Source organism: Salmo salar, chromosome 12 (assembly GCF_965601325.2).
Source record: "Salmo salar chromosome 12, fSalSal1, whole genome shotgun sequence".
Taxonomy (NCBI): Eukaryota; Metazoa; Chordata; class Actinopteri; order Salmoniformes; family Salmonidae; genus Salmo; species Salmo salar.
Genome location: NC_138302.1, coordinates 97,368,772 through 97,393,771, shown reverse-complemented (window position 1 = coordinate 97,393,771; position 25,000 = coordinate 97,368,772). Strand labels below are relative to the sequence as shown.

The window sequence follows — 25,000 nt, the reverse complement described above, 5'->3', positions numbered from 1 at the left end:
CACATTTTCTACTAGCCTGGTCTGAAAAGTACTAGCTTCATGCTAGCAGGCTTAATTTCCATCCCATGGGTACAGGTACACTTACGAGGACTACAAAAAACACAATCTTGCTTTTAAAATCCTACTTGTATTTCCCTTCCTGATCAAAATGACTGTACAAACGAACCCTATAAACCCAGGCACTGCTCCAAAGTAGACCCAAAACAAAGAGGCTATTATTCTGTACTTGCCTTAGGAAAATTGTGACAGAACTCACAGGGCAAAGTCTACTCGATTGACACACTATTGGCACTTAAGAGTGAGTGTGTTTTAAACACGTTAATTAAAATAAACGATCAGGGACTGTTGATGGGCCACCACGAGCTCCCAGGACAGCTTCAAGGCGCCATGGCGTAGATTCTACAAGTGCCTGGAATTCTATTGGAGGGATGCGACAGTGATGTCTCACCTCTCATCCAGCTATGGGCAAGATGTCTGTAACAAAAGGAAGGCTTGTTTCAGGATGGTTCCTCTGATGGGCTGTACAGATACACACAGAGATATACACACACACACACACACACACGATCTGACACACACAATCACACACACACACACACACACACACACACACACACACACACACACACACACACACACACACACACACACACACACACACACACACACACACGATCTGACACACACAATCACACACACACACACACACACACACACACACACACACACACACACACACACACACACACACCCGTACACATGGATTTTGTGGTAGTAGAGTAGTGGCCTGAGGGCACACACTTAATGTGTTGTGAAATCTGTTTGGAAATGTTATGTTTTTAATTGTATTTAACTGCCTTCATTTTGCTGGACCCCAGGAAGAGTACCTACTGCTTTGGCAGCAGCTAATGGGGATCCTTAATAAACAGTTTTACTGTCCTTCCCTGTACTGACTGTCAACAGTTTTACTGTCCTTCCCTGTATTGACTGTCAACAGTATTTTTACTGTCCCTTCCTGTACTGACTGTCAACAGTATTACTGTCCCTCCCTGTACTGACTGTCAACAGTTTTACTGTCCCTCCCTGTACTGACTGTCAACAGTATTAATGTCCCTTCCTGTACTGACTGTCAAAAGTATTACTGTCCCTCCCTGTACTGACTGTCAACATTATTAATGTTCCTCCCTGTACTGACTGTCAATATTATAGTCCCTCTCTGTACTGACTGTCAACCATTTTACTGTCCTTCGCTGTACTGAGTGTCAACATTATTTTTTATTTTTTTTGTTCACCTTTATTTAACCAGGTAGGCCAGTTGAGAACAAGTTCTCATTTACAACTGTGACCTGGCCAAGATAAAGCAAAGCAGTGCAACAAAAACAACAACACAGAGTTACACATAAAAAAACGTACAGTCAATAACAGAAAAGAAAAATAGAAAAAAAGAAAAATCTATGTACAGTGAGTGCAAATGTAGAAGAGTAGGGAGGCAGGCAATAAATAGGCCTTAGAGGCAAAAAACATTACAATTTAGCATTAATACTGGAGTGATAGATGTGCCGATGATGTGCAAGTAGAGATACTGCTGTGCAAAAGAGCAAGAGGGTAAGTACTAATATGGGGATGATGTAGTCGGGTGGGCTATTTACAGATGGGCTATGTACAGGTACAGTGATCGGTAAGCTGCTCAGACAGCTGGTGCTTAAAGTTAGAGAGGGAGATATAAGACTCCAGCTTCAGAGATCTTTGCAATTCGTTCCAGTCATTGGCAGCAGAGAACTGGAAGGAAAGGCGGCCAAAGGAAGTGCTGGCTTTGGGGATGACCAGTGAAATATACCTGCTGGAGCGCATGCTACGAGTTGGTGTTGCTATGGTGACCAGTGAGCTGAGATAAAGCGGGGCTTTACCTAGCAGAGACTTATAGATGACATGGAGCCAGTGGGTTTGGTGAAGGATATGTACTGAGGGCCAGCCAACGAGAGCATACAGGTCACAGTGGTGGGTAGCATATGGGGCTTTGGTGATAAAACGGATGGCACTGTGATAGACTACATCCAGTTTGCTGAGTAGAGTGTTGAGGACTATTTTGTAAATGACATCACCGAAGTCAAGGATTGGTAGGATAGTCAGTTTTACAAGGGTATGTTTGGCGGCACGAGTAAAGGATGCTTTGTTGCGAAATAGGAAGCCAATTATAGATTTAATTTTGGATTGGAGATGCTTAATGTGAGTCTGGAAGGAGAGTTTACAGTCTAACCAGACAACTAGGTATTTGTAGTTGTCCACATATTCTAGGTTAGAACCGTTCAGAGTAGTGATACTAGTCGGGCGGGATGGTGCAGACAGCAATCGGTTGAAGAGCATGCACTTAGTTTTACTAGCATTTAAAAGCAATTGGAGGCCACGGAAGGAGTGTTGTATGGCGTTGAAGCTCGTTTGGAGGTTTGTTAGCACAGTGTCCAAAGAAAGGAAAGATGTATACAGAATGGTGCGTCTGCGTAGAGGTGGATCAGAGAATCACCAGCAGCAAGAGCGACATCATTGATATATACAGAGAAAAGAGTTGACCCAAGAATTGAACCCTGTGGCACCCCCATAGAGACTGCCAGAGGTCCGGAAAAAAAGGTCCTCAGATTTGACACACTGAACTCTATCTGAGAAGTAGTTGGTGAACCAGGCGAGGCAGTCATTTGAGAAGCCAAGGCTATTGAGTCTGCCGGTAAGAATGCAGTGATTGACGGATTCGAAAGCCTTGGCCAGGTCGATGAAGATGGCTGCACAGTACTGTCTTTTATCGATGGCAGTTATGATATCGTTTAAGACCTTGAGCGTGGCTGAGGTGCACCCATGACCAGCTCGGAAACCAGATTGCATTGTGGAGAAGGTATGGTGGGATTCGAAATGGTCGGTGATACGTTTATTAACTTGGCTTTTGAAGATTTTAGAAAGGCAGGGCAGGATAGATATAGGTCTATAACAGTTTGGGTCTAGAGTGTCTCCCCTTTGAAGAGGGGGATGACCGCGACAGCTTTCCAATCTTTGGGGATCTCATACGATACGAAAGAGAGGTTGAATTGGCTAGTAATAAGGGTTGCAACAATTTCTATCCCAGCTGATTTGTAGGCATCCAGATTTTGCAGTTCTTTCAAAACATCAGCTGTCTGGATTTGGGGGAAGGAGAAGCGGGGGGGGGGGGGGGGGGGGGGTTGGGAAAGTTGCTGCAGGGGGTGCTGAGATGTTGGCTGGGGTAGGGGTGGCCAGGTGGAAAGCATGGCCAGCCGTGGTAAAATTCTTATTGAAATGATCAATTATCATAGATTTATCGGTGGTGACAGTGTTTCCTAACCTCAGTGCAGTGGGCAGCTGGGAGGAGGTGCTCTTATTCTCCATGGACTTTACAGTGTCTCAAAACTTTTTGGAATTAGTGCTACAGGAAGCAAATTTCTGTTTGAAAAAGCTAGCTTTAGCTTTCCTAACTGACTGAGTATATTGGTTCCTGACTTCCCTGAAAAGTTGCATATCATGGGGGCTATTCGATGCTAATGCAGAACGCCACAGGATGTTTTTGTGCTGGTCAAGGGCAGTCAAGTCTAGGGTGAACAAAGGGCTATAGCTGTTCATAGTTCTCCATTTTTTGAATGGGGCATGCTTATTTAAGATGGAGAGGAAAGCACTTTTGAAGAGCAAACAGGCATCCACTACTGACGGGATGAGGTCAATATCCTTCCAGGATACCTGGGCCAGGTCGATTAGAAAGGCCTGCTCGCTGAAGTGTTTTAGGGAGCGTTTGACAGTGATGAGGGGTTGTTCCACTGGATATCATAAGGTGAATGCACCAATTTGTAAGTCGCTCTGGATAAGAGCGTCTGCTAAATGACGTAAAAGTAAATGTAAATGTCGTTTGACCACAAACCCAGTACGCACACAGGCAATGAGGCAGTGATTGCTGAGATCCTGGTTGAAGACAGCAGAGGTGTATTTAGAGGGCAGGTTGGTCAGGATGATATCTAAGAGGGTGCCCATGGTTAGGGATTTAGGGTTGTACCTGGTAGGTTCCTAGATGATTTGCATGAGATCGAGGGCATCTTGCTTAGATTGTAGGATGGTCTGGGTGTTAAGCATGTCCCAGTTTAGGTCACCTAGCAGTATGAACTCTGAAGATAGATGGGGGGCAATCAATTCACATACGGTGTCCAGGGCACAACTGGGGGCCGAGGGGGGTCTATAACAAGCGGCAATGGTGAGAGACTTGTTTCTGGAAAGTTGGATTTTTAAAAGTAGAAGCTCAAACTGTTTGGACAAAGACCTGGATAGCATGACAGAACTCTGCAGGCTATCTCTGCAATAGATTGCAACTCCGCCCCCTTTGGCAGTTCTATCTTGTTCGAAAACGTTATAGTTAGGGATGGAAATTTCAGGATTTTTGGTGGCCTTCCTAAGCCAGGATTCAGACACGGCTAGGACATCAGGGTTGGCGGAGTGTGCTAAAGCAGTGAATAAAATAAACTGAGGGAGGAGGCTTCTAATGTTAACATGCATGAAACCAAGGCTTTTACGGTTACAGAAGTGAACAAATGAGAGTGCCTGGAGAATGGGAGTGATGCTTGGTGGTGCAGGGACTGGGTTAACCTCTACATCACCAGAGGAACAATAGAGTAGGATAAGAGTACGGCTATTACTGTCCATTCCTGTAGTGACTGTCAACATTACATCAGACACTAGCTAGGTTTGATTTCAAATCATTCCAGAATGTTGGAATATAATAAGTTAATAGTTTTCCAGTCAGGACTTTTCATTCCAGAATTGTACAGGATGGAAGAACAAGACCACAAAGTCACAACGTGATAATTACTGTGAATTATTGTAAATATATTCAGACATGGAGTGCTTCCCTACACCTTAAAACATGAGTTGGAGAAAAGAATGTCATAATACAAAGTGGCTCAATCCCCAAAGTACTGAAATGCTGAAATGAGCTTTAAGACCGGAATAGTTCTTCCTATATTTTTTTTATGAGAGTACGTCAACAATAATATAAAAATGTTTTGTGAAGTCAACTTGAGGTCATTTTCTGGGACAAAATCTAGTATAACATGCACGGTAGTTTATTGTTGAACTGACACTGTATTGGACATAATCCAATGAAATATGTTACATAGCCCTACCCCTGACAATGTATTGATATATCTAGACTCACTAAACAGCATGTGTGTAAAGCACATGAGACTAAATAGCACATGCAACACATTGGGTGGATTAGCCTAAATTTAAACTACTAACAAAAACTTACAATAGCATTCTCTACTTAGACCTGACCTGAGAGAAAACCTGCAGCGAAGAATAGCCTATCCGTGCTCATCCAATACAACTGGCTGCAGCTGCTCTTGTTGCCAATAAGGATGTGGAAGGTTAAGGTTCAGATGTCAGGGGTTAAGGGTCAGAACCCTGGGCACAGTGGGGTGAAGACTCTAAGGAGTGGATACCACCTCAGTGGCTATAGTATATAGACAGCAACATACAACAATGGTTCAAAGAGCCTGCTGCATTTGTCTCTGAGGGCAAATGATTGTAGGTGATTTATGTGCTCTGTTCTAGTTTTTAGAATAGACTTGGGCCACATCAGAAGGCCAGGGTTGTCTGGTTGTTAACCACAGTGGTTGTGGTGTAACCTCTCTCTGCTCTATTCTGGAGTCTGTGTGTGTGTGTGTGTGTGTGTGTGTGTGTGTGTGTGTGTGTGTGTGTGTGTGTGTGTGTGTGTGGTGTGTGTGTGTGTGTGTGTGTGTGTGTGTGTGTGTGTGTGTGTGTGTGTGTGTGTGTGTGTGTGTGTGTGTGTGTTAATTATAAGACACATATACACTCTCTCTCTATCTCTCTTTTCTTTTTGTTTAGTTATATGAGGTGTTTCTGTTTAAACCCAAAATCTTCAATCAATGCTTCTGCCTACCGTTTTCAACCAGTAGGACAAAATTACAGTGTAAGAATGTCTGAGAACAGTAAAACAGAACAGTTAGAATGGTGTGTGTAATTACATGACCAAATGTATGTGGACACCTGCTCATCGAACTTCTCATTCCAAAATCATGGGCATTAACATGGAGTCGGTCCCCCCTTTGTTGCTGTAATAACCTCCACTCTTCTGGGAAGGCTTTCTACTAGATGTTGGACCATTTCTGCAGGGAATTGCTTTCATTCAGCCACAATAGCATTAGTGAGGTCGGGCACTGATGTTAGGCGGTTAGACCTGGCTCGCAGTCGGCATTCCAATTCATCCCAAAGATGTTCGATGGGGTTGAGATCAGGGCTCTGTGCAGGCCAGCCAAGTTCTTCCACACTGATCTCGAAAAACCATTTCTGTATGGACCTCGCTTTGTGCACGGGGGCGTTATCATGCAGAAACAGGAAAGGGGCTTCCCCAAACCTTTGCTACAAAGTTAGAAACACAGAATCGTCTAGAATGTCATTGAATGCTTTAGCATTAAGATTTCCCTTCACTGAAACTAAGGGGCCTAACCGGAACCATGACAACCAGCCCCAGACCTCCTCCACCAAACTTTACAGTTGGCACTATGCATTGGGGCAGGTAGCGTTTTCTTGGCATCCGCCAAACCCAGATTAGTCTGTCAGACTGCCAGATGGTGAAGCGTGATTCATCACTCCAGAGAACGCGTTTTCCACTGCTCCAGAGTCCAATGGCGGCGAGCTTTACACCACTCCAGCCGATGTTTTACATTGTGCATGGTGATCTTAGGCTTGTGTGCGGCTGCTCGGCCATGGAAACCCATTGGATGAAGCTCCCGACGTACAGTTTGTAGTGGAATTATTAGAAGCTGCTGACATTGCTTCCAGGGGCAGTTTGGAACGATTTTTATGAGCTACGCGCTTCAGCACTCGGCGGTCCCATTCTGTGAGCTTGTGTGGTCTACCACTTCGCGGATGAGCTGTTGTTGCTCCTAGACGTTTCCACTTCACAATAACAACACTCACAGTTGACCGGGGTAGCTCTAGCGCGGGCAGAAATGCTATGTTGAAAGTCACTGAGCTCTTCAATAAGGCCATTCTATTGTCAAGGTTTGTCTTTGGAGATTGCATGGCTGTATGCCCAATTTTATACACCTGTCAGCAACGGGTTTGGCGAATCCACGAATTTGAAGGGGTGTCCACATACTTTTGTATGTATAGTGTATGTGTGAGAACACCTCGATAAAGATTTTTTTTTATATTGATGCATTGCTCTCCATTGGAAGGTCTTTACAGGTGCATGACTGTAATGTAGGGCCAGGATGTTGGTCCTGACCCTGTTATCAGACAAGATGTTGGTCCTGACTATGTTATCAGACAGGATGTTGGTCCTGACCCAGTTATCAGACAGGATGTTTGTCCTGACCATATTATCAGACAGGATGTTGGTCCTGACCCTGTTATCAGACAGGATGTTGGTCCTGACCCTGTTATCAGACAGGATGTTTGTCCTGACCATATTATCAGACAGGATGTTGGTCCTGACCCTGTTATCAGACAGGATGTTGGTCCTGACCCTGGTATCAGACAGGATGTTGGTCCTGACCATGTTATCAGACAGGATGTTGGTCCTGACCCTGTTATCAGACAGGATGTTGGTCCTGACCCTGTTATCAGACAGGATGTTGGTCCTGACCATGTTATCAGACAGGATGTTGGTCCTGACCATGTTATCCGACAGGATGTTGGTCCTGACCCTGTTATCAGACAGGATGTTGGTCCTGACCCTGTTATCAGACAGGATGTTGGTCCTGACCCTGTTATCAGACAGGATGTTGGTCCTGACCCTGGTATCAGACAGGATGTTGGTCCTGACCATGTTATCAGACAGGATGTTGGTCCTGACCCTGTTATCAGACAGGATGTTGGTCCTGACCCTGTTATCAGACAGGATGTTGGTCCTGACCATGTTATCAGACAGGATGTTGGTCCTGACCATGTTATCAGACAGGATGTTGGTCCTGACCCTGTTATCAGACAGGATGTTGGTCCTGACCCTGTTATCAGACAGGATGTTGGTCCTGACCATGTTATCAGACAGGATGTTGGTCCTGACCCTGTTATCAGACAGGATGTTGGTCCTGACCCTGTTATCAGACAGGATGTTGGTCCTGACCCTGTTATCAGACAGGATGTTGGTCCGACCCTGTTATCAGACAGGATGTTGGTCCTGACCCTGTTATCAGACAAGATGTTTGTCCTGACCATGTTATCAGACAGGATGTTGGTCCTGACCCTGTTATCAGACAGGATGTTGGTCCTGACCCTGTTATCAGACAGGATGTTGGTCCTGACCCTGTTATCAGACAAGATGATTGTCCTGACCATGTTATAAGGCCAGGGGAAACTGGTGAAAGTTTTAGCTCCTAACTTGGGCCCTGACATTTTACTGGTCAGGTCATGTGTTCAGGAAAACCTCCTGACCCCATTCACTATCATCCAATGAGTTTATTGATCATCTTGGTTTAAGATCAGCTTTAAAAAAAATATACTTTCTGTTTCTTTTCTCCTTTATGAGACACAGGCAAGTTGTTTTGCATCATGTTGTTGTTTGTTTTAATATAATCTTTATTTAGTTTGTATATATAAAGATCTATTATTTCAATCAATAATTAATACAATTCATGACTTTATAATATATTTTAAATACACATTGTATAATAGAAGGCAGACATTTATAACATAAATATTTACGTGTTGGTCGTTAGTGATTATCACTTCAACGTGTCATCCATTTAAAATATAAGATGGTAGACCAAAACCGACTGTAATGATTACCCCTGATGAAGTTTAGCTTGTATGTTAATTACCTCTCTATTTAATGATACTTATTTAGGGCTGTTTTTCTCTATTTTCTTTTCTCTTTTTTGAGTTCCCTCTTCCTGTGGGGAAGAGATAGGACGTTTCTTATCACTATTTGACAGACGGCTTCCTTTCGATAGAGCTGGAAGTGTCTGGGAGCAGAGGAGGGTAGCCGTCAGGGAGGTGGGAGGCAGCATAAGTACTGCTAAGGTTTGGTGGCTCGTCATGATGAGCCTCCGTTTGAGTGGACCAGTCTGCTCCAGGACCTGTGTCATAAGGTAGGGGAGAGTCTTGGGATGGCTCCTCACTGAAGGACTTAAAGCTGTCATCGTTCTCCTCAGCACTCTTGCTCTCTGGTCTGTAGTCGGACAGACTGTCAGACTGGCTGCAAGACTGGCTGCAAGACTGGCTGCAGGACTGGCTGCAGGGCTGGCTGTAGGGCTGGCTGTAGGACTGGCTGTATGACTGGCTGTATGACTGGCTGTAGGGCTGGCTGTAGGGCTGGTTGTAGGACTGGTTGTAGGGCTGGTTGTAGGGCTGGCTGTAGGGCTGGCTGTAGGGCTGGCTGTAGGACTGGCTGTAGGGCTGGCTGTAGGACTGGCTGTAGGGCTGGCTGTAGGAATGGCTGTAGGGCTGGCTGTAGGACTGGTTGTAGGGCTGGCTGTAGGGCTGGCTGTAGGGCTGGCTGTAGGACTGGCTGTAGGGCTGGCTGTAGGGCTGGCTGTAGGGCTGGCTGTAGGACTGGCTGTAGGGCTGGCTGTAGGGCTGGCTGTAGGGCTGGCTGTAGGACTGGCTGTAGGGCTGGCTGTAGGGCTGGCTGTAGGACTGGTTGTAGGACTGGCTGTAGGACTGGCTGTAGGGCTGGCTGTAGGGCTGGCTGTAGGACTGGCTGTAGGACTGGCTGTAGGGCTGGCTGTAGGACTGGCTGTAGGGCTGGCTGTAGGGCTGGCTGTAGCGCTGGCTGTAGCGCTGGCTGTAGGACTGGCTGTAGGGCTGGCTGTAGGGCTGGCTGTAGGACTGGCTGTAGGAATGGCTGTATGACTGGCTGTAGGACTGGCTGTAGGACTGGTTGTAGGACTGGCTGTAGGACTGGCTGTAGGGCTGGCTGTAGGACTGGCTGTAGGGCTGGCTGTAGGACTGGCTGTAGGGCTGGCTGTAGGACTGGCTGTAGGGCTGGCTGTAGAGCTGGCTGTAGGACTGGCTGTAGGACTGGTTGTAGGACTGGCTGTAGGACTGGCTGTAGGACTGGCTGTAGGACTGGCTGTAGGACTGGTTGTAGGGCTGGCTGTAGAGCTGGCTGTAGGACTGGCTGTAGGACTGGCTGTAGGACTGGCTGTAGGGCTGGCTGTAGGACTGGTTGTAGGACTGGTTGTAGGGCTGGCTGTAGCGCTGGCTGTAGGACTGGCTGTAGGACTGGTTGTAGGGCTGGCTGTAGGGCTGGCTGTAGGACTGGTTGTAGGGCTGGCTGTAGGGCTGGCTGTAGGGCTGGTTGTAGGGCTGGCTGTAGGGCTGGCTGTAGGACTGGTTGTAGGGCTGGCTGTAGGACTGGCTGTAGGACTGGCTGTAGGACTGGTTGTAGGACTGGCTGTAGGGCTGGCTGTAGGGCTGGCTGTAGGACTGGTTGTAGGACTGGCTGTAGGACTGGCTGTAGGACTGGCTGTAGGCCTGGCTGTAGGACTGGCTGTAGGACTGGCTGTAGGGCTGGCTGTAGGGCTGGCTGTAGGGCTGGCTGTAGGACTGGCTGTAGGGCTGGCTGTAGGGCTGGCTGTAGGACTGCTCCCTAGTCCTCCTCTTCCTCACCACTCTATGCTCCCTAGTCCTCCTCCGTCACCTCTCCCTCCTCCCTAGTCCTCCTCTTCTGCACCTCTCTCTACTCCCTAGTCCTCATCTTCCTCACCTCTCTATGCTCCCTAGTCCTCCTCTTCCTCACCTCTCTATGCTCCCTTGTCCTCCTCTTCTGCACCTCTCTATGCTCCCTTGTCCTCCTCTTCCTCACCTCTCTATGCTCCCTAGTCCTCCTCTTCCTCACCTCTCTATGCTCCCTAGTCCTCCTCTTCCTCACCTCTCTCTGCTACCTAGTCCTCCTCTTCCTCACCTCTCTGTGCTCCCTTGTCCTCCTCTTCCTCACCTCTCTGTGTTCCCTAGTCCTCCTCTTCCTCACCTCTCTTTGCTGCTCATCTTGTTTGGGGACTAGCTGTGGGATCTGGGGCTCTTCTTGCTCATCTGCTGGCTGTGTTGGTTGTTGCGCTTCAGGTTCTGCTCCCCTTCCACCATTTTTGCTCTGTTGCTGTGGGCTTGTAGACAGCTGAAGTAGGTGTGCCCATGACCATTGCAGAGTGTGCACTTGCTTTCAAACGTGTACTCTTCGGACTGCACCGAACTCACCACATCTCCACCACTTGACAGTTTTGAAAACCTTCACCTGGTGGTCTGTGGCGTTACAGACAATTCTTTACCTGGTTGTCCGTGGTGTTACAGACAGTCCTTCACCTGGTTGTCCGTGGTGTCACAGACGATTCTTCACCTGGTTGTCCGTGGTGTCACAGACAGTCCTTCACCTGGTGATCTGTGAGGTTACAGACAGTCCTTCACCTGGTGATCTGTGAGGTTACAGACAGTCCTTCACCTGGTTGTCCGTGGTGTTACAGACAGTCCTTCACCTGGTTGTCCGTGGTGTCACAGACAGTCCTTCACCTGGTTGTCCGTGGTGTCACAGACAGTCCTTCACCTGGTGATCTGTGAGGTTACAGACAGTCCTTCACCTGGTGATCTGTGAGGTTACAGACAGTCCTTCACCTGGTGATCTGTGAGGTTACAGACAGTCCTTCACCTGGTGATCTGTGAGGTTACAGACAGTCCTTCACCTGGTTGTCCGTGGTGTTACAGACAGTCCTTCACCTGGTGATCTGTGAGGTTACAGACAGTCCTTCACCTGGTGATCTGTGAGGTTACAGACAGTCCTTCACCTGGTGATCTGTGAGGTTACAGACAGTCCTTCACCTGGTGATCTGTGAGGTTACAGACATAGCAGTGGGCGGTCTGGCCTTGGTTGAAGACGCCGCTGTTTGGTCCCAGCATGATGTTGTTGGGGATCTGTACAGCTTCACCATCGCTTCTTCTCTTGCTCCGGACTTTGTACCTCCTTAGGCCTTTCCATATCCTATTGTTGTCTACTGGTTTCATGGCACGCTGAAGGAGAGTGCAGACGTGTTGCAGACACTGCTCTATGTCATGGTCAGAGACTCTTAGTGACTGGAACATGACCGTTATAGTCTTCTCATCCACATTGAATGGGGATTGGGAGCCATGATTGGGAGCCATGATGGAAAGTTTTCTCAGTTGGAAACCACTCAGTTGGATACCACGTCTGGGCACGGTGTTCATTACTTGAGTTCAAGTGAATCAGTCATTGACCATCCCTTTGAGGTCATTATTGAAATGCATAAGATAGGATTATTGACCCTTCTGCAGGTCTTCACTGTCCTTTTACACTGTGTCTCCATTCTCCTGATGAGTGGCAGAAGCAAACCAGACAACAGAAGAAAATAAAATCTCCTTCCAGCTGACGTGATGGTCAGTCATCAAATCATAGAAGCCCATCTTCATTATTAGTGACAAAATAATGTAATTTGAGACGTTAACAATTCTTCCATTAACCTTCATTTGAGTGGATGAAGAAAAATAAACGGGTCCAAAGTATAATTTTTTTTTTAATATTTGATAGCATGAAATATGTCATGTTTGACTAGCCCACCATCAGTCCACCTCCTCTTCTCCCACCATCTCCTGGAGCAACACCTTCCTGTGAGATTCCTAAGGCAGTCTGTGTGTGTGTCGCACCCCAGCCTCTGGTTCCTCTCCTCTTCACGTCCAGGTTCCCAGGCCCGGGGCTCCTCCCCTCTTTCCTCCCACCACTCCCACACAGTTCACAGCTTACTCCCTACAACTCCTCACAGGTCCTTGATCTCAGGTCCCATTCCCAGCATAGGTCCCCTCCCTTCAGGTCCATGCTTCAGATGACCCAACCTCCCAGGTATATAGAGACGACCCAACCTCCCAGGCTTATAGAGACGACACAACCTCCCAGGCTAATAGAGACGACCCAACCTCCCAGGTATATAGAGACGACCCAACCTCCCAGGCTTATAGAGACGACACAACCTCCCAGGTATATAGAGACGACCCAACCTCCCAGGTTTATAGAGACAACCCAAACTCCCAGGCTTATAGAGACGACCCAACCTTCCAGGTCTTATAGAGACGACCCAACCTCCCAGGTGTTATAGAGACGACCCAACCTCCCAGGCTTATAGAGACGACCCAACCTCCCAGGCTTATAGAGACGACCCAACCTCCCAGGCTTTATAGAGACGACCCAACCTCCCAGGCTTATAGAGACGACCCAACCTCCCAGGTATATAGAGACGACCCAACCTCCCAGGTATATAGAGATGACCCAACCTCCCAGGCTTTATAGAGATGACCCATCCTCCCAGGCTTTATAGAGACGACCCAACCTCCCAGGCTTATAGAGACGACCCAACCTCCCAGGCTTATAGAGACGACCCAACCTCCCAGGCTTTATAGAGATGACCCAACCTCCCAGGCTTATAGAGACGACCCAACCTCCCAGGTTTATAGAGATGACCCAACCTCCCAGGCTTATAGAGACGACCCAACCTCCCAGGTGTTATAGAGACGACCCAGCCTCCCAGGCTTATAGAGATGACCCAGCCTCCCAGGCTTATAGAGACAACCCAGCCTCCCAGGTGTTATTGAGGACACCCAGCCTCCCAGGCTTATAGAGACGACCCAACCTCCCAGGTATATAGAGACGACCCAACCTCCCAGGCTTATAGAGACGACCCAACCTCCCAGGTGTTATAGAGACGACCCAACCTCCCAGGTGTTATAGAGGCGACCCAGCCTCCCAGGCTTATAGAGGCGACCCAGCCTCCCAGGTGTTAAAGAGGACACCCAGCCTCCCAGGAGTTATTGAGGACACCCAGCCTCCCAGGTGTTATTGAGGACACCCAGCCTCCCAGGTGTTATGGAGGACACCCAGCCTCCCAGGTGTTATGGAGGACACCCAGCCTCCCAGGTGTTATGGAGGACACCCAGCCTCCCAGGTGTTATGGAGGACACCCAGCCTCCCAGGTGTTATTGAGGCCACCCAGTCTTCCAGGAGTTATTGAGGCCACCCAGCCTCCCAGGTGTTATTGAGGCCACCCAGCCTCCCAGGTGTTATGGAGGACACCCAGTCTTCCAGGTGTTATTGAGGCCACCCAGTCTTCCAGGCGTTATAGAGGCCACCCAGCCTCCCAGGTGTTACAGAGGAAACTTATTTTTCCAGGTGTTATAGTGGCCACCCACTCTCCCAGTTGTTATAGAATAAAATTTAAATTAAATTAAAAATTAAATGTATCTCAAATTTTGTGCACAAATGAGTTGCCATCCCTTTTACTGAGCATTTCTCCTTTGCCAAGATAATCCACCCACCTGACAGGTGTGGCATATCAAGAAGCTGATTAAACAACATGATCATTACACAGGTGCACCTTGTGCTGGGGATAATAAAAGGCCACTCTAAAACGTGCATTTCTGTCACACAAAACAATGCCTCAGGGAGTGTGCAATTGGCATGATGAATGCAGGAATGTCCACCAGAGCTGTTTACAGAAAATGTACAGTAGTTTTCATTTCTCTTCCATAAGCTGCCTGCAACATCCGTTTTAGAGAATTTGGTAGTACGTCCATCCGGCCTCACAACCGCAGACAGTGTGTATGGCGTTGTGTGGGCGAGCGGTTTGCTGCTGTTGACATTGTGAACAGTGTGCCCCATGGTGGCAGTGGGGTTATGGTACGGGCAGGCATGAGCTACATACAATGAACATAATTGCTTTTTATCGATTGCAAGTTGAATGCACAGAGATACCGTGATGAGATCCAGAGGCCCATTGTAGTGCCATTTATCCACCGCCATCACCTCATGTTTCAGCATGATAACGCAAGGCCCCATGTCGCAAGGATCTGTACACAATTCCAGGAAACTGAAAATGTCTCAGTTCTTCAATGGCCTGCATACTCACCAGACATGTCACCCATTGAGCATGTTTGGGATGCTCTGGATCAACGTGTACAAAAGTGTATTCCAGTTCCTGCCAATATAAAGCAACTTCAGACAGCCATTGAAGAGAAGTAGGACAATATTCCACAATCAACAGCCTGATCAACTCTATATGTATGAGCTGTATAGCGCTGCATGAGGCAAAATGTGGGCACACCAGATACCGAATGGTTTTCTGATTCATGCCCCTACCTTTTTTTTATGGGTATTTGTGACCAACAGATGCATATCTGTATTCCCAGTCATGTGAAATCCATAGATTAGGGCCTAATTAATTCAAATTGACTGATTTCCTTATATGAACTGTAACTCAGTAAAATCTTAATGGTTGCGCTTCTATTTTTGTTCAATATAAGTCACAAGCTACTAATGACATTAAGTTGAATTGATTAATTGATTAAACTAATAAATATAAAGTAATCTATTCCACACATGCCAAATGTTCCACTGTGGTGTCACGTTCTTGAAAATGATCGGACCAAGGCGCAGTGTGAGTATAGTTCCACATGTTTATTTAAGTAAAACTAACCAAACAACAAAACTTAATGACCGTGCAGACGTAGTGCCCAAACACACTAACAATCAATCAATATCCCACAAAACACAGGTGGGGAAATAGCTACCTAAATATGATCCCCAATCAGAGGCAACGATAAACAGCTGCCTCTAATTGGGAACCATATTATCACCAACATAGAAATAGGCATACTAGATCACCCCCTAGTCACGCCCTGACCTACTACACCATGGAGAACCAAGGGCTCTCTATGGTCAGGGTGTGACAAGGGGCGGATTAACCATCTGGCAATTCTGGCAAATGCCAGATGGGTTGGATAATTTTTCTAGTTGGGTGCGCTTGTCAAATTTGACACCATTTTTTTTTTAAATAAAAATACATCAAATGAAAATGGTGTCTGCCCTGCTCATGTGCTTTTGCCCTCACTGGGGCCTGCTGCTGTGATGAGCAAGCCACTCTCCTCTACCCCCATGGCCTCAATAAAAAAAACATGTTCTGATCATATAAAATTTCAAAATGCAATTGCAGGAAAAACACAGCTTTGGAAGCTTCGTCCTTGTAACGGTTGTCGTATATACTGGACCAAGGCGCAGCGGGTTGAGTGCTCATTTTATCTTTTATTGAACACTTAACGAACAAAACAAGAAAACATACGAACGAACAGTATTGCAGGCTAACACAGCAGTGCAAAAACAACTTCCCACAAGGGACATGTGAAAACAGGGCTACCTAAGTATGACTCCCAATCAGCAACAACGATGTACAGCTGTTCCTGATTGAGAGCCATAGCAGGCCAACACAAAGAAATACACAACATAGACAGATCATAGAAATACAAAACATAGAACATAACCAAAAACCCCAGAATGCTCTAAACAAACACCCCTCTACATTAACACATATCCCAACAAACCCAGAACCACATAAAACAAACACCCCCCTGCCACGTCCTGACCATACTATAGTAACAAATAACCCCTTTACTGGTCAGGACGTGACAGTCCTCTTGTCCCTGCCAAAGAAAGGAGGGTCTCAGCTTTCCGTAGGTATAATTTTCAACTCTCAATATTCAGCTCAATAGCAACTATTTTACAACTAAGATATTTTATATAGCTTTGAGATATGGAGGGGCACATGTGCACCTGCCATAAGCATATAGGTCTCATGGGTAGTTGACTACAAGTGCAACGTTTATTTTAGTACATTACATTTACTGTTGGATGAATACATGGCTATTATATTTAGAGTCAGCGATCTAGTTAATGTGTTTTGAGTTTCCACTTCCTCGGGTGTTGAACCCCTAATTAATTGGCGGTTTGCACGGTGATGAGGGCTAGTGTGGATGACATGCCAGGGCCGAATTCTTGTCCCACTCCTCCGCTGATTATGAGTGGTCAGATTTATAAAAACGGGAAAGGATCTGAGGCATTTATGTTGCTTAGTGCTCATAACAACTCAAGGTCCTGAAAATATTTGATCAATTACACCCCCACTAGGACGCACTGTTGTGGCGCACTTACCCTCAGATAAAATATTAATTGGAATAAGATAAAATTGAGAAAATAACAGCAATGGAATGGAAAGCATGTAAAAGTATCCTATTGATGGAAAAATCCATGCATTCTGTGTAATTGCACTAGGCTCTCACTGAAGACAAGTCTGTATAGCGCCTGGTATAGGAGAATGGTGAGAGGGGGAAGGTAGCCCAGACAAGTTGGAGAGAAGAAAAAAAGTTTCACTTTTTGGGTAACCCTTTTCAGTAGCACATGGAAGAAGGAGGGGACTGAGCCGTGTGGAAGAATAGAACTTCAGGACAGACAGAAATGGGTGGGAAACGGGGTTCAGATTTCAGCTTGACAGGGGGTAAGGGGCCGGACTGATATTTGGGAATATACAAAGATTCATTGAAGGCAACGGACACATAAAACTGCAGTACCTGATCTGACGCGGGTCGGTACTAGATTTCTGGAGGGGTCTGGAATCCCCATTGGGTTTTTTTTTTTTGTTTTGAAGGTGGTTGAATATATGGTTCGGCTCTGTAACTGGGAACACACAGAACAACAACAAAAAGAGAGAAGTCCAATTCCTTTCGTCCTTTCTTTTTCTTCTCCCCTAAAAGGCCCTGCATGTCTAACATTTAGACATGTTTAGCTTTGTGGATTCGAGGACTGTACTGCTACTTGTAGCAACCCAAGTCATTCTATTAGCCGTTGTCAAATGTCAGGACGAAGACCGTAAGTGGCCGTTTTTTTATTCTTCAAAAAAATATTTATTAAGAAAAAAAGTTTATGAAAATATTTGAAATGCTAAATTAACTGAAACAAAAGATCAAATTCTACTTTTGAGAACTTTTATACTGTGGGAGTGGGTGGGGGGGGGGAGTTTTGCATATTACTGGCAATAAGTCACATAGATTTGGGATACACTGTGAATATGATATGTATTTTATATTTAATTGTTGGTCATCATTTTTTCTGCTTGAGCGATTGTATTCACCGTTACACAAAGGATATGAGCGATTATTCCCATTCCACAAAGCCAGGGAAAGGTGCGTGGATAGATAAGGGTAAGGTGTCTTGAGAGCCTAATTGCTTATATTCAAATTGCACTTTCGATTGCAAAGCTGTGAATGTCACAAGTTATAACCAATTTACAACTATCATAGATCAATGGAATTCCAATGATGTGCGTAAAAGTGATGGACTTGATTTTGAGTTGCTGACTGTTTTCATATTGTTGATCCAAGTGCAGTAAGGTCATTTGATATAGCCAATGAAGGATGTGCTGTTGAAGATTCTCGGAAATTCTACTATATGCCATATAGATCGGAGAACTCTGATAAGGTAGAGCATTCCGCAGCTCTCCGCAAGCTATCCGAGCTACCCGGTTGTCCTCCACCCGCCCTCCTCTCACAAGTTGCGCTGCCGCTGGGCTGAACACCTGCGGGTACTTTTGCAAACATTCCGAGAGCGCTTTGACAGAGCTCAACTTCGTTCATTTTGAGACAGACTGTAGGGACCAAAACCAAACGACGAGATCAAGCTAAGGTGGTCAGCCTCAAAGGCCTTTGTGTGAAAAGAGTTAACATTCCTTTCCTGTCAGAGGCAATTCCAGGCGTGTTGGAGTCGGAAAGGTGGAACGGTGGAACATAACGAAGATCTATTTATGTGCCGAAACCTGGGAATTATTATATGAATAGCTTAATAACCCGCCTTACCATATCATAACCCGCCACACATGGCCCTAATATTCTGATATCCCGATTCTATGCCACTTAAATCTCTCCCTATGCCCATTGGCCACATTTTAAGAAGCGATATTGAGACTTGGCGTGTCAATCAATTCAATTCGATTATATGGAACAAAAAATGAATAGATCATTTATTTTAAATAATGTATCCTATTTACAGGGAAAGTTTAGGAGACTAGGATAGGTAGCCGCTATAGAGACACGGGTGGACGGAAGCCAGGAGTAAAGTTCCATCCATATGATTTGAGTGCTTCCATCTGGTTCCTAGATTTACCCAGCCCCAGTCACTGACAGTCAGGGGAGAGGGAGAAATAAATATCACCTGGCATGAGGACTAATGGAAAAAATATTATAAAAGAGACGGGGTTATTATTGTAATTCTACTAAGGCACATTATTTTATGCATAAGAGCTCAGTGGAGACATAGTAAGGCTCCACAATAAATAGTAGAGTAGCAAAGACAATGAGAGGGGCTAGGGTTGGGGTTTAAAATACAGAAACATTGCAGAGGAAAAAGAAAAATGTGCTGGCCTCCCAAATAAAACACATGAAAATGCAGACAGTCTCAGGTTACCCTTTCGGAGTGGGCTGGGCCCCCTGGAATATAATGCAAGTCGTTCTTCTCCTGAGACAGAGAGAAATATTTCTGACTGGGATGTGCTAAGAAGTCCTAAAGTGGCCAAAGTGGCTAGAGGCCGCAAGACTAGCAGGCTCAAAGGGGAGCAGTAGCTCCAAGTACGTAGCTGGCATCAAGTCACTGCAAGGTGGAGGAGGTCAATCCACTACTTTTACCTCTCTGGTTATGCCATGGAAGGATAGGCCTACGTGGAGAGGGCCGAGCTGAGTGAGAAGGTATTCAATCTGTGTGTCCAAAAATGGCACTCTATTCCCTATTTAGTGAACTGCTTTTGACTAGAGCCCATTCACTCTTAGAGAAAACAAGTGCTATGCTATTTAGCTGTCCCAATAAGAGAACCCTTTGGTTGCATGTAGAACCCTTTTTGGGTTCCATGTAGAACCCTCTGTAGAAAGAGGGTTCTACATGGAACACAAAAGGCTTTTCTCCAACAAGGGTTCTCCTATGGGCACAGTCGAAGAACGCTTTAGGAAGCCTTTTTCTAAGAGTGTAGGGAATAGGGAGCCTTAAATAGGGAATAGGGAGCCATTTGAGACACAATCTATATCACCATACCATGGAAGGCTTGTGGCTAGAGGTTGAAGCTGAGGGAAAATAAAGGTATTCAATACTCCGCCAGCAAGTTACAACAAATTCAGCTGGGAACCATAGTTAATGGTTCATCCGTCTCTCCCACACACCTGTCTTCACTTTAATATGTTCCATCCTCCATTTTGTTTCTAGAGGAAAGAGTAGGCCGTAGCCAACTCAGGAAGACTGCAGCACAGATTAGGCCTATCCTTGTGTTTGCAATAAAGAACCAAAATCCCACTTTCTGACCACCACTTGTCCTATCCATCAGATGAGATAGAATAGAACAGAAACAGAATCGAACAGAAAATATTTTTCAACAGAAATAGTTCATGTTGCTTAGTCAGTGCTTCAATAGGTCTTACATTGGTGCCCAAGTGACTAAGGAGATATGTTAATTTAACCCAAGTGACCAAGGAGATATGTTAATTTAACCCAAGTGACTGATGGGATATGTTAATTGACCCCATCTGACTGAGAAGATATGTTAATTTAACCCAAGTGACTGAGGAGATATGTTAATTTAACCCAAGTGACTGAGGATATATGTTAATTTAACCCACGTGACTGAGGAGATATGTTAATTCACCCCACCTGGCTGAGGAGATATGTTAATTTAACCCAAGTGACTGAGGAGATATGTTAATTCACCCCACCTGGCTGAGGAGATATGTTAATTTAACCCACGTGACTGAGGAGATATGTTAATTCACCCCACCTGGCTGAGGAGATATGTTAATTTAACCCAAGTGACTGAGGAGATATGTTAATTCACCCCACCTGACTGAGGATATATGTTAATTTAACCCAAGTGACTGAGGAGATATGTTAATTCATCCCACCTGACTGAGGAGATATGTTAATTTAACCCAAGTGGCTGAGGAGATATGTTAATTCACCCCACCTGACTGAGGAGATATGTTAATTCACCCCACCTGACTGAGGAGATATGTTAATTCACCCCACCTGACTGAGGAGATATGTTAATTCATCCCACCTGACTGAGGAGATATGTTAATTTAACCCAAGTGGCTGAGGAGATATGTTAATTCACCCCACCTGACTGAGGAGATATGTTAATTCACCCCACCTGACTGAGGAGATATGTTAATTCACCCCACCTGACTGAGGAGATATGTTAATTCACCCCACCAAGTATACTCCCAAAGGTATCTGTATAAAAGCTGTCCATTTTCCATTCTATGACGTTTCATGGCTTCCAGATGGGGGTTAAAAGGGCCCCGTGTTTGTACAAGGCAGTAGCTCTGTCCCTTTAAGAAAAGACCTCATTCATGGCCTACAGAGGTTTGTTGGTTACCTAGACGTGACCAGGCCCCAGGCCTCTAAATCTAGCTACTGTACTTACTCTGACTTCCTTCCACGTTCCGCTCATTCCAAGTTCCACTCTTTCCAAGTTCCACTTGACGCCTAATGGAATGGCCTGATTGACCTCGAGCTGCCAACGTTAACTTCCGTCTCTTTTCAGCCGCGAGGTTCGATGGTTCCAGTCTTGGCGTTGACTTAGTGGTGCAGTTTGATAGAATGATAACTTCTGGTATGAGATATTGATCCCTTGGATGGCCAGATGATTATTATTATTTTTTTTTGTTAAATGGTCAAGCACCTTGTTTGAACACTGCGTGTAGCCTAGTCTATGTGAAAATGGTGTCACTTGTTTGCTTCAGGTGAGAAAGTTATTTCTGCCTTTGGCAAAAGACAACAAACCCAGCTTTTAGACAAGGGAATTGGACATGTGCAGTAGGCCTGTGTTTGGGCATCTGAGTCTATGTAGGCTACCGTTTTGTTATATTTGCTTTAAAAGGATTCTCTATTTTGAAGGGAGAAGTTCAGGCTTGCGACATGGTCCACTGATCAAAAATGATGGAGACATTTCTCAGGATGCTCTGGAAGAAAAAAAAAATCCAAACAGCCTGTTTTGTGAGATGGTGCTGACGCCTAGTGGTTGATTATGAACCTGCAGGTGATTGGTGCTGATCTCACAGTGTATATGTGTGTTTCTAAATCAACCTGCAGGTGATTGGTGCTGATCTCACAGTGTATCTGTGTGTTTCTAAATGAACCTGCAGGTGATTGGTGCTGATCTCACAGTGTATATGTGTGTTTCTAAATCAACCTGCAGGTGATTGGTGCTGATCTCACAGTGTATCTGTGTGTTTCTAAATGAACCTGCAGGTGATTGGTGCTGATCTCACAGTGTATCTGTGTGTTTCTAAATGAACCTGCAGGTGATGAAGTTTACCTGGAACATGGTGGTTCTATAAACAAACAAAGGTGTCAATAGTTTGGGATAATGGGTTGTCTTTGTTGTGGGTCTGGCTCAGTCTGGTATTTCCAAATCAATCTTTTTTTTCTGGACTTTTGTTGTTTACAGCAAAATGTATTGTAGCCTAATGACTAGCCACTAACTGACATTTTATCCATAGGTAATTGATTGATTGCTTGATTGCTTGATTGATTGATTGATTAGTGATGCATTATTGTCTCTCTTCCCTCCCACCACACACACACCTGCTCTGGCCTCTTGTGTTGTGTTGTGCTGCACACCTGTCTGGTCACACACTCACAACCACACACACACACACACACACACACACACACACACACACACACACACACACACACACACACACACACACACACACACTCACTCACTCACAGAGTACCCAGGCAGCTGTATGCAGGACGGACAGAGCTATAGTGACAAGGACGTATGGAAACCAGAGCCGTGTCGTATTTGTGTGTGCGACACGGGAACTGTCCTGTGTGATGAAATAATCTGCGAGGAGATTAAAGACTGCCCCAAACCCGAGATCCCATTCGGAGAGTGTTGCCCCATCTGCGTGCGGGACGGGGAAGCTCCCCCAAGTGGTCGTAATTTATTTATTTATTTATCACACATAAATAAATTACTGTCTGTCTGTGGAATTCATATTGTTACTTTTGGGAGAATAACAGCATAAGGAATAAGCAATATCATCAGAAGATGGCTATTGCCTTAGGCCTATACCATTACCAATACCTGTGGCTTTGGCCCTATATAATACTGGCCCTATATAATGCTGGCCCTATATAATGCTGGCCCTATATAATGCTGGCCCTATATAATGCTGGCCCTATATAATGCTGGCCCTATATAATGCTGGCCCTATATAATGCTGGCCCTATATAATGCTGGCCCTATATAATGCTGGCCCTATATAATGCTGGCCCTATATAATGCTGGCCCTATATAATGTTGGCCCTATATAATGTTGGCCCTATATAATGCTGGCCCTATATAATACTGGCCCTATATAATGCTGGCCCTATATAATGCTGGCCCTATATAATGCTGGCCCTATATAATGCTGGCCCTATATAATGCTGGCCCTATATAATGCTGGCCCTATATAATGTTGGCCCTATATAATGTTGGCCCTATATAATGCTGGCCCTATATAATACTGGCCCTATATAATGCTGGCCCTATATAATGCTGGCCCTATATAATGCTGGCCCTATATAATGCTGGCCCTATATAATGCTGGTCCTATATAATTCTGGCCCTATATAATGCTGGCCCTATATAATGCTGGCCCTATATAATGCTGGCCCTATATAATTCTGGCCCTATATAATGCTGGCCCTATATAATGTTGGCCCTATATAATGCTGGCCCTATATAATGTTGGCCCTATATAATGCTCGCCCTATATAACGTTGGCCCTATATAACACTGGCCCTATATAACGCTGGTCCTATATAATGTCTGGCCCTATATAATGCTGGCCCTATATAATGCTGGCCCTATATAATGCTTGGCCCTATATAATGTTGGCCCTATATAATGTTGGCCCTATATAATGATCTGGCCCTATATAATACTGGCCCTATATAATGTTGGCCCTATATAATGCTGGCCCTATATAATGCTGGCCCTATATAATGCTGGCCCTATATAATGCTGGCCCTATATAATGCTGGCCCTATATAATGTTGGCCCTATATAATGCTGGCCCTATATAATGTTGTCCCTATTTAATGCTCGCCCTATATAACGTTGGCCCTATATAACACTGGCCCTATATAATGCTGGTCCTATATAATTCTGGCCCTATATAATGCTGGCCCTATATAATGCTGGCCCTATATAATGTTGGCCCTATATAATGCTGGCCCTATATAATGCTGGCCCTATATAATGTTGGCCCTATATAATGTTGGCCCTATATAATTCTGGCCCTATATAATACTGGCCCTATATAATACTGGCCCTATATAATGTTGGCCCTATATAATGCTGGCCCTATATAATGCTGGCCCTATATAATGTTGGCCCTATATAATGTTGGCCCTATATAATGCTGGCCCTATATAATGTTGGCCCTATATCATGTTGGTGTATGCTGTTCTTTTCCCAGAAAACAAATAATGAAGAACAAATAACAACAAACAACAGAATGACACTTCTGTATAATGTATTTCAAAGAAATGCTGCTTCAACGTTATTTTTCCATAGTTGGTCCAGCTCACCTTGGGCCCATCTTGCTTGGATATTGCTCCAGCCAGTCAGCCAGACATCCAGCCAGCCAGCCAGCCAGCCAGCACCAGTTTGATGACCACATGTGGGAGTTATTACCTCACTTTAACAGACATGGCCTAGCATACTGACTACCGCTGCAGACTCTCTCTCTCTCTCTTTTGCTCTGCAGAATACAGCAAATGAGATTTGAAAGCGAATAGAGCAAGAGGAGAGACAGCAAAGGAGAAAATCGAGAGAATAGAGAGAATAGAGAAAAAGAGAGAGAATAGAGAGAATAGAGAAAAAGAGAGAGAGAGAATAGAGACAGAGAGAGAGAGGGAGGGAGAATAGAGAGAGAGAATAGAGAGAGGGAGAGAGAGAGAATAGAGAGAGGGAGAGAATAGAGAGAGGGAGAGAATAGAGAGAGGGAGAGAGGCTCTATGGAAGGTGGAGAGGTATTAGAGCAGTGGTACAGTATTACACTGTGTAAAAACAATAGCATTAATTCGGCTGTGTCCCGAGACTCAGTCAGGGTTCACATCCTGGGTTAATATCCT

General features: G+C 45.4%; 1 protein-coding gene across 2 annotated transcripts in view; it reads left to right on the top strand.

The window, feature by feature from the left end:
- Positions 1-17,383: 17,383 nt before the first annotated feature.
- The window catches only part of col2a1b (collagen, type II, alpha 1b), an 89,998-nt gene continuing 82,381 nt past the window's right edge, over positions 17,384-25,000 (top strand). The window contains exons 1-2 of one of the 2 annotated variants that reach the window (XM_045691949.2): positions 17,384-17,698; positions 22,601-22,810. In XM_045691949.2, the coding sequence (XP_045547905.2) occupies positions 17,608-17,698; positions 22,601-22,810 (301 nt within the window). In that variant the 5' untranslated portion in view covers positions 17,384-17,607. The remainder of the gene's footprint in view (positions 17,699-22,600; positions 22,811-25,000) is intronic. The other variant, XM_045691950.2, reaches the window with a different exon arrangement.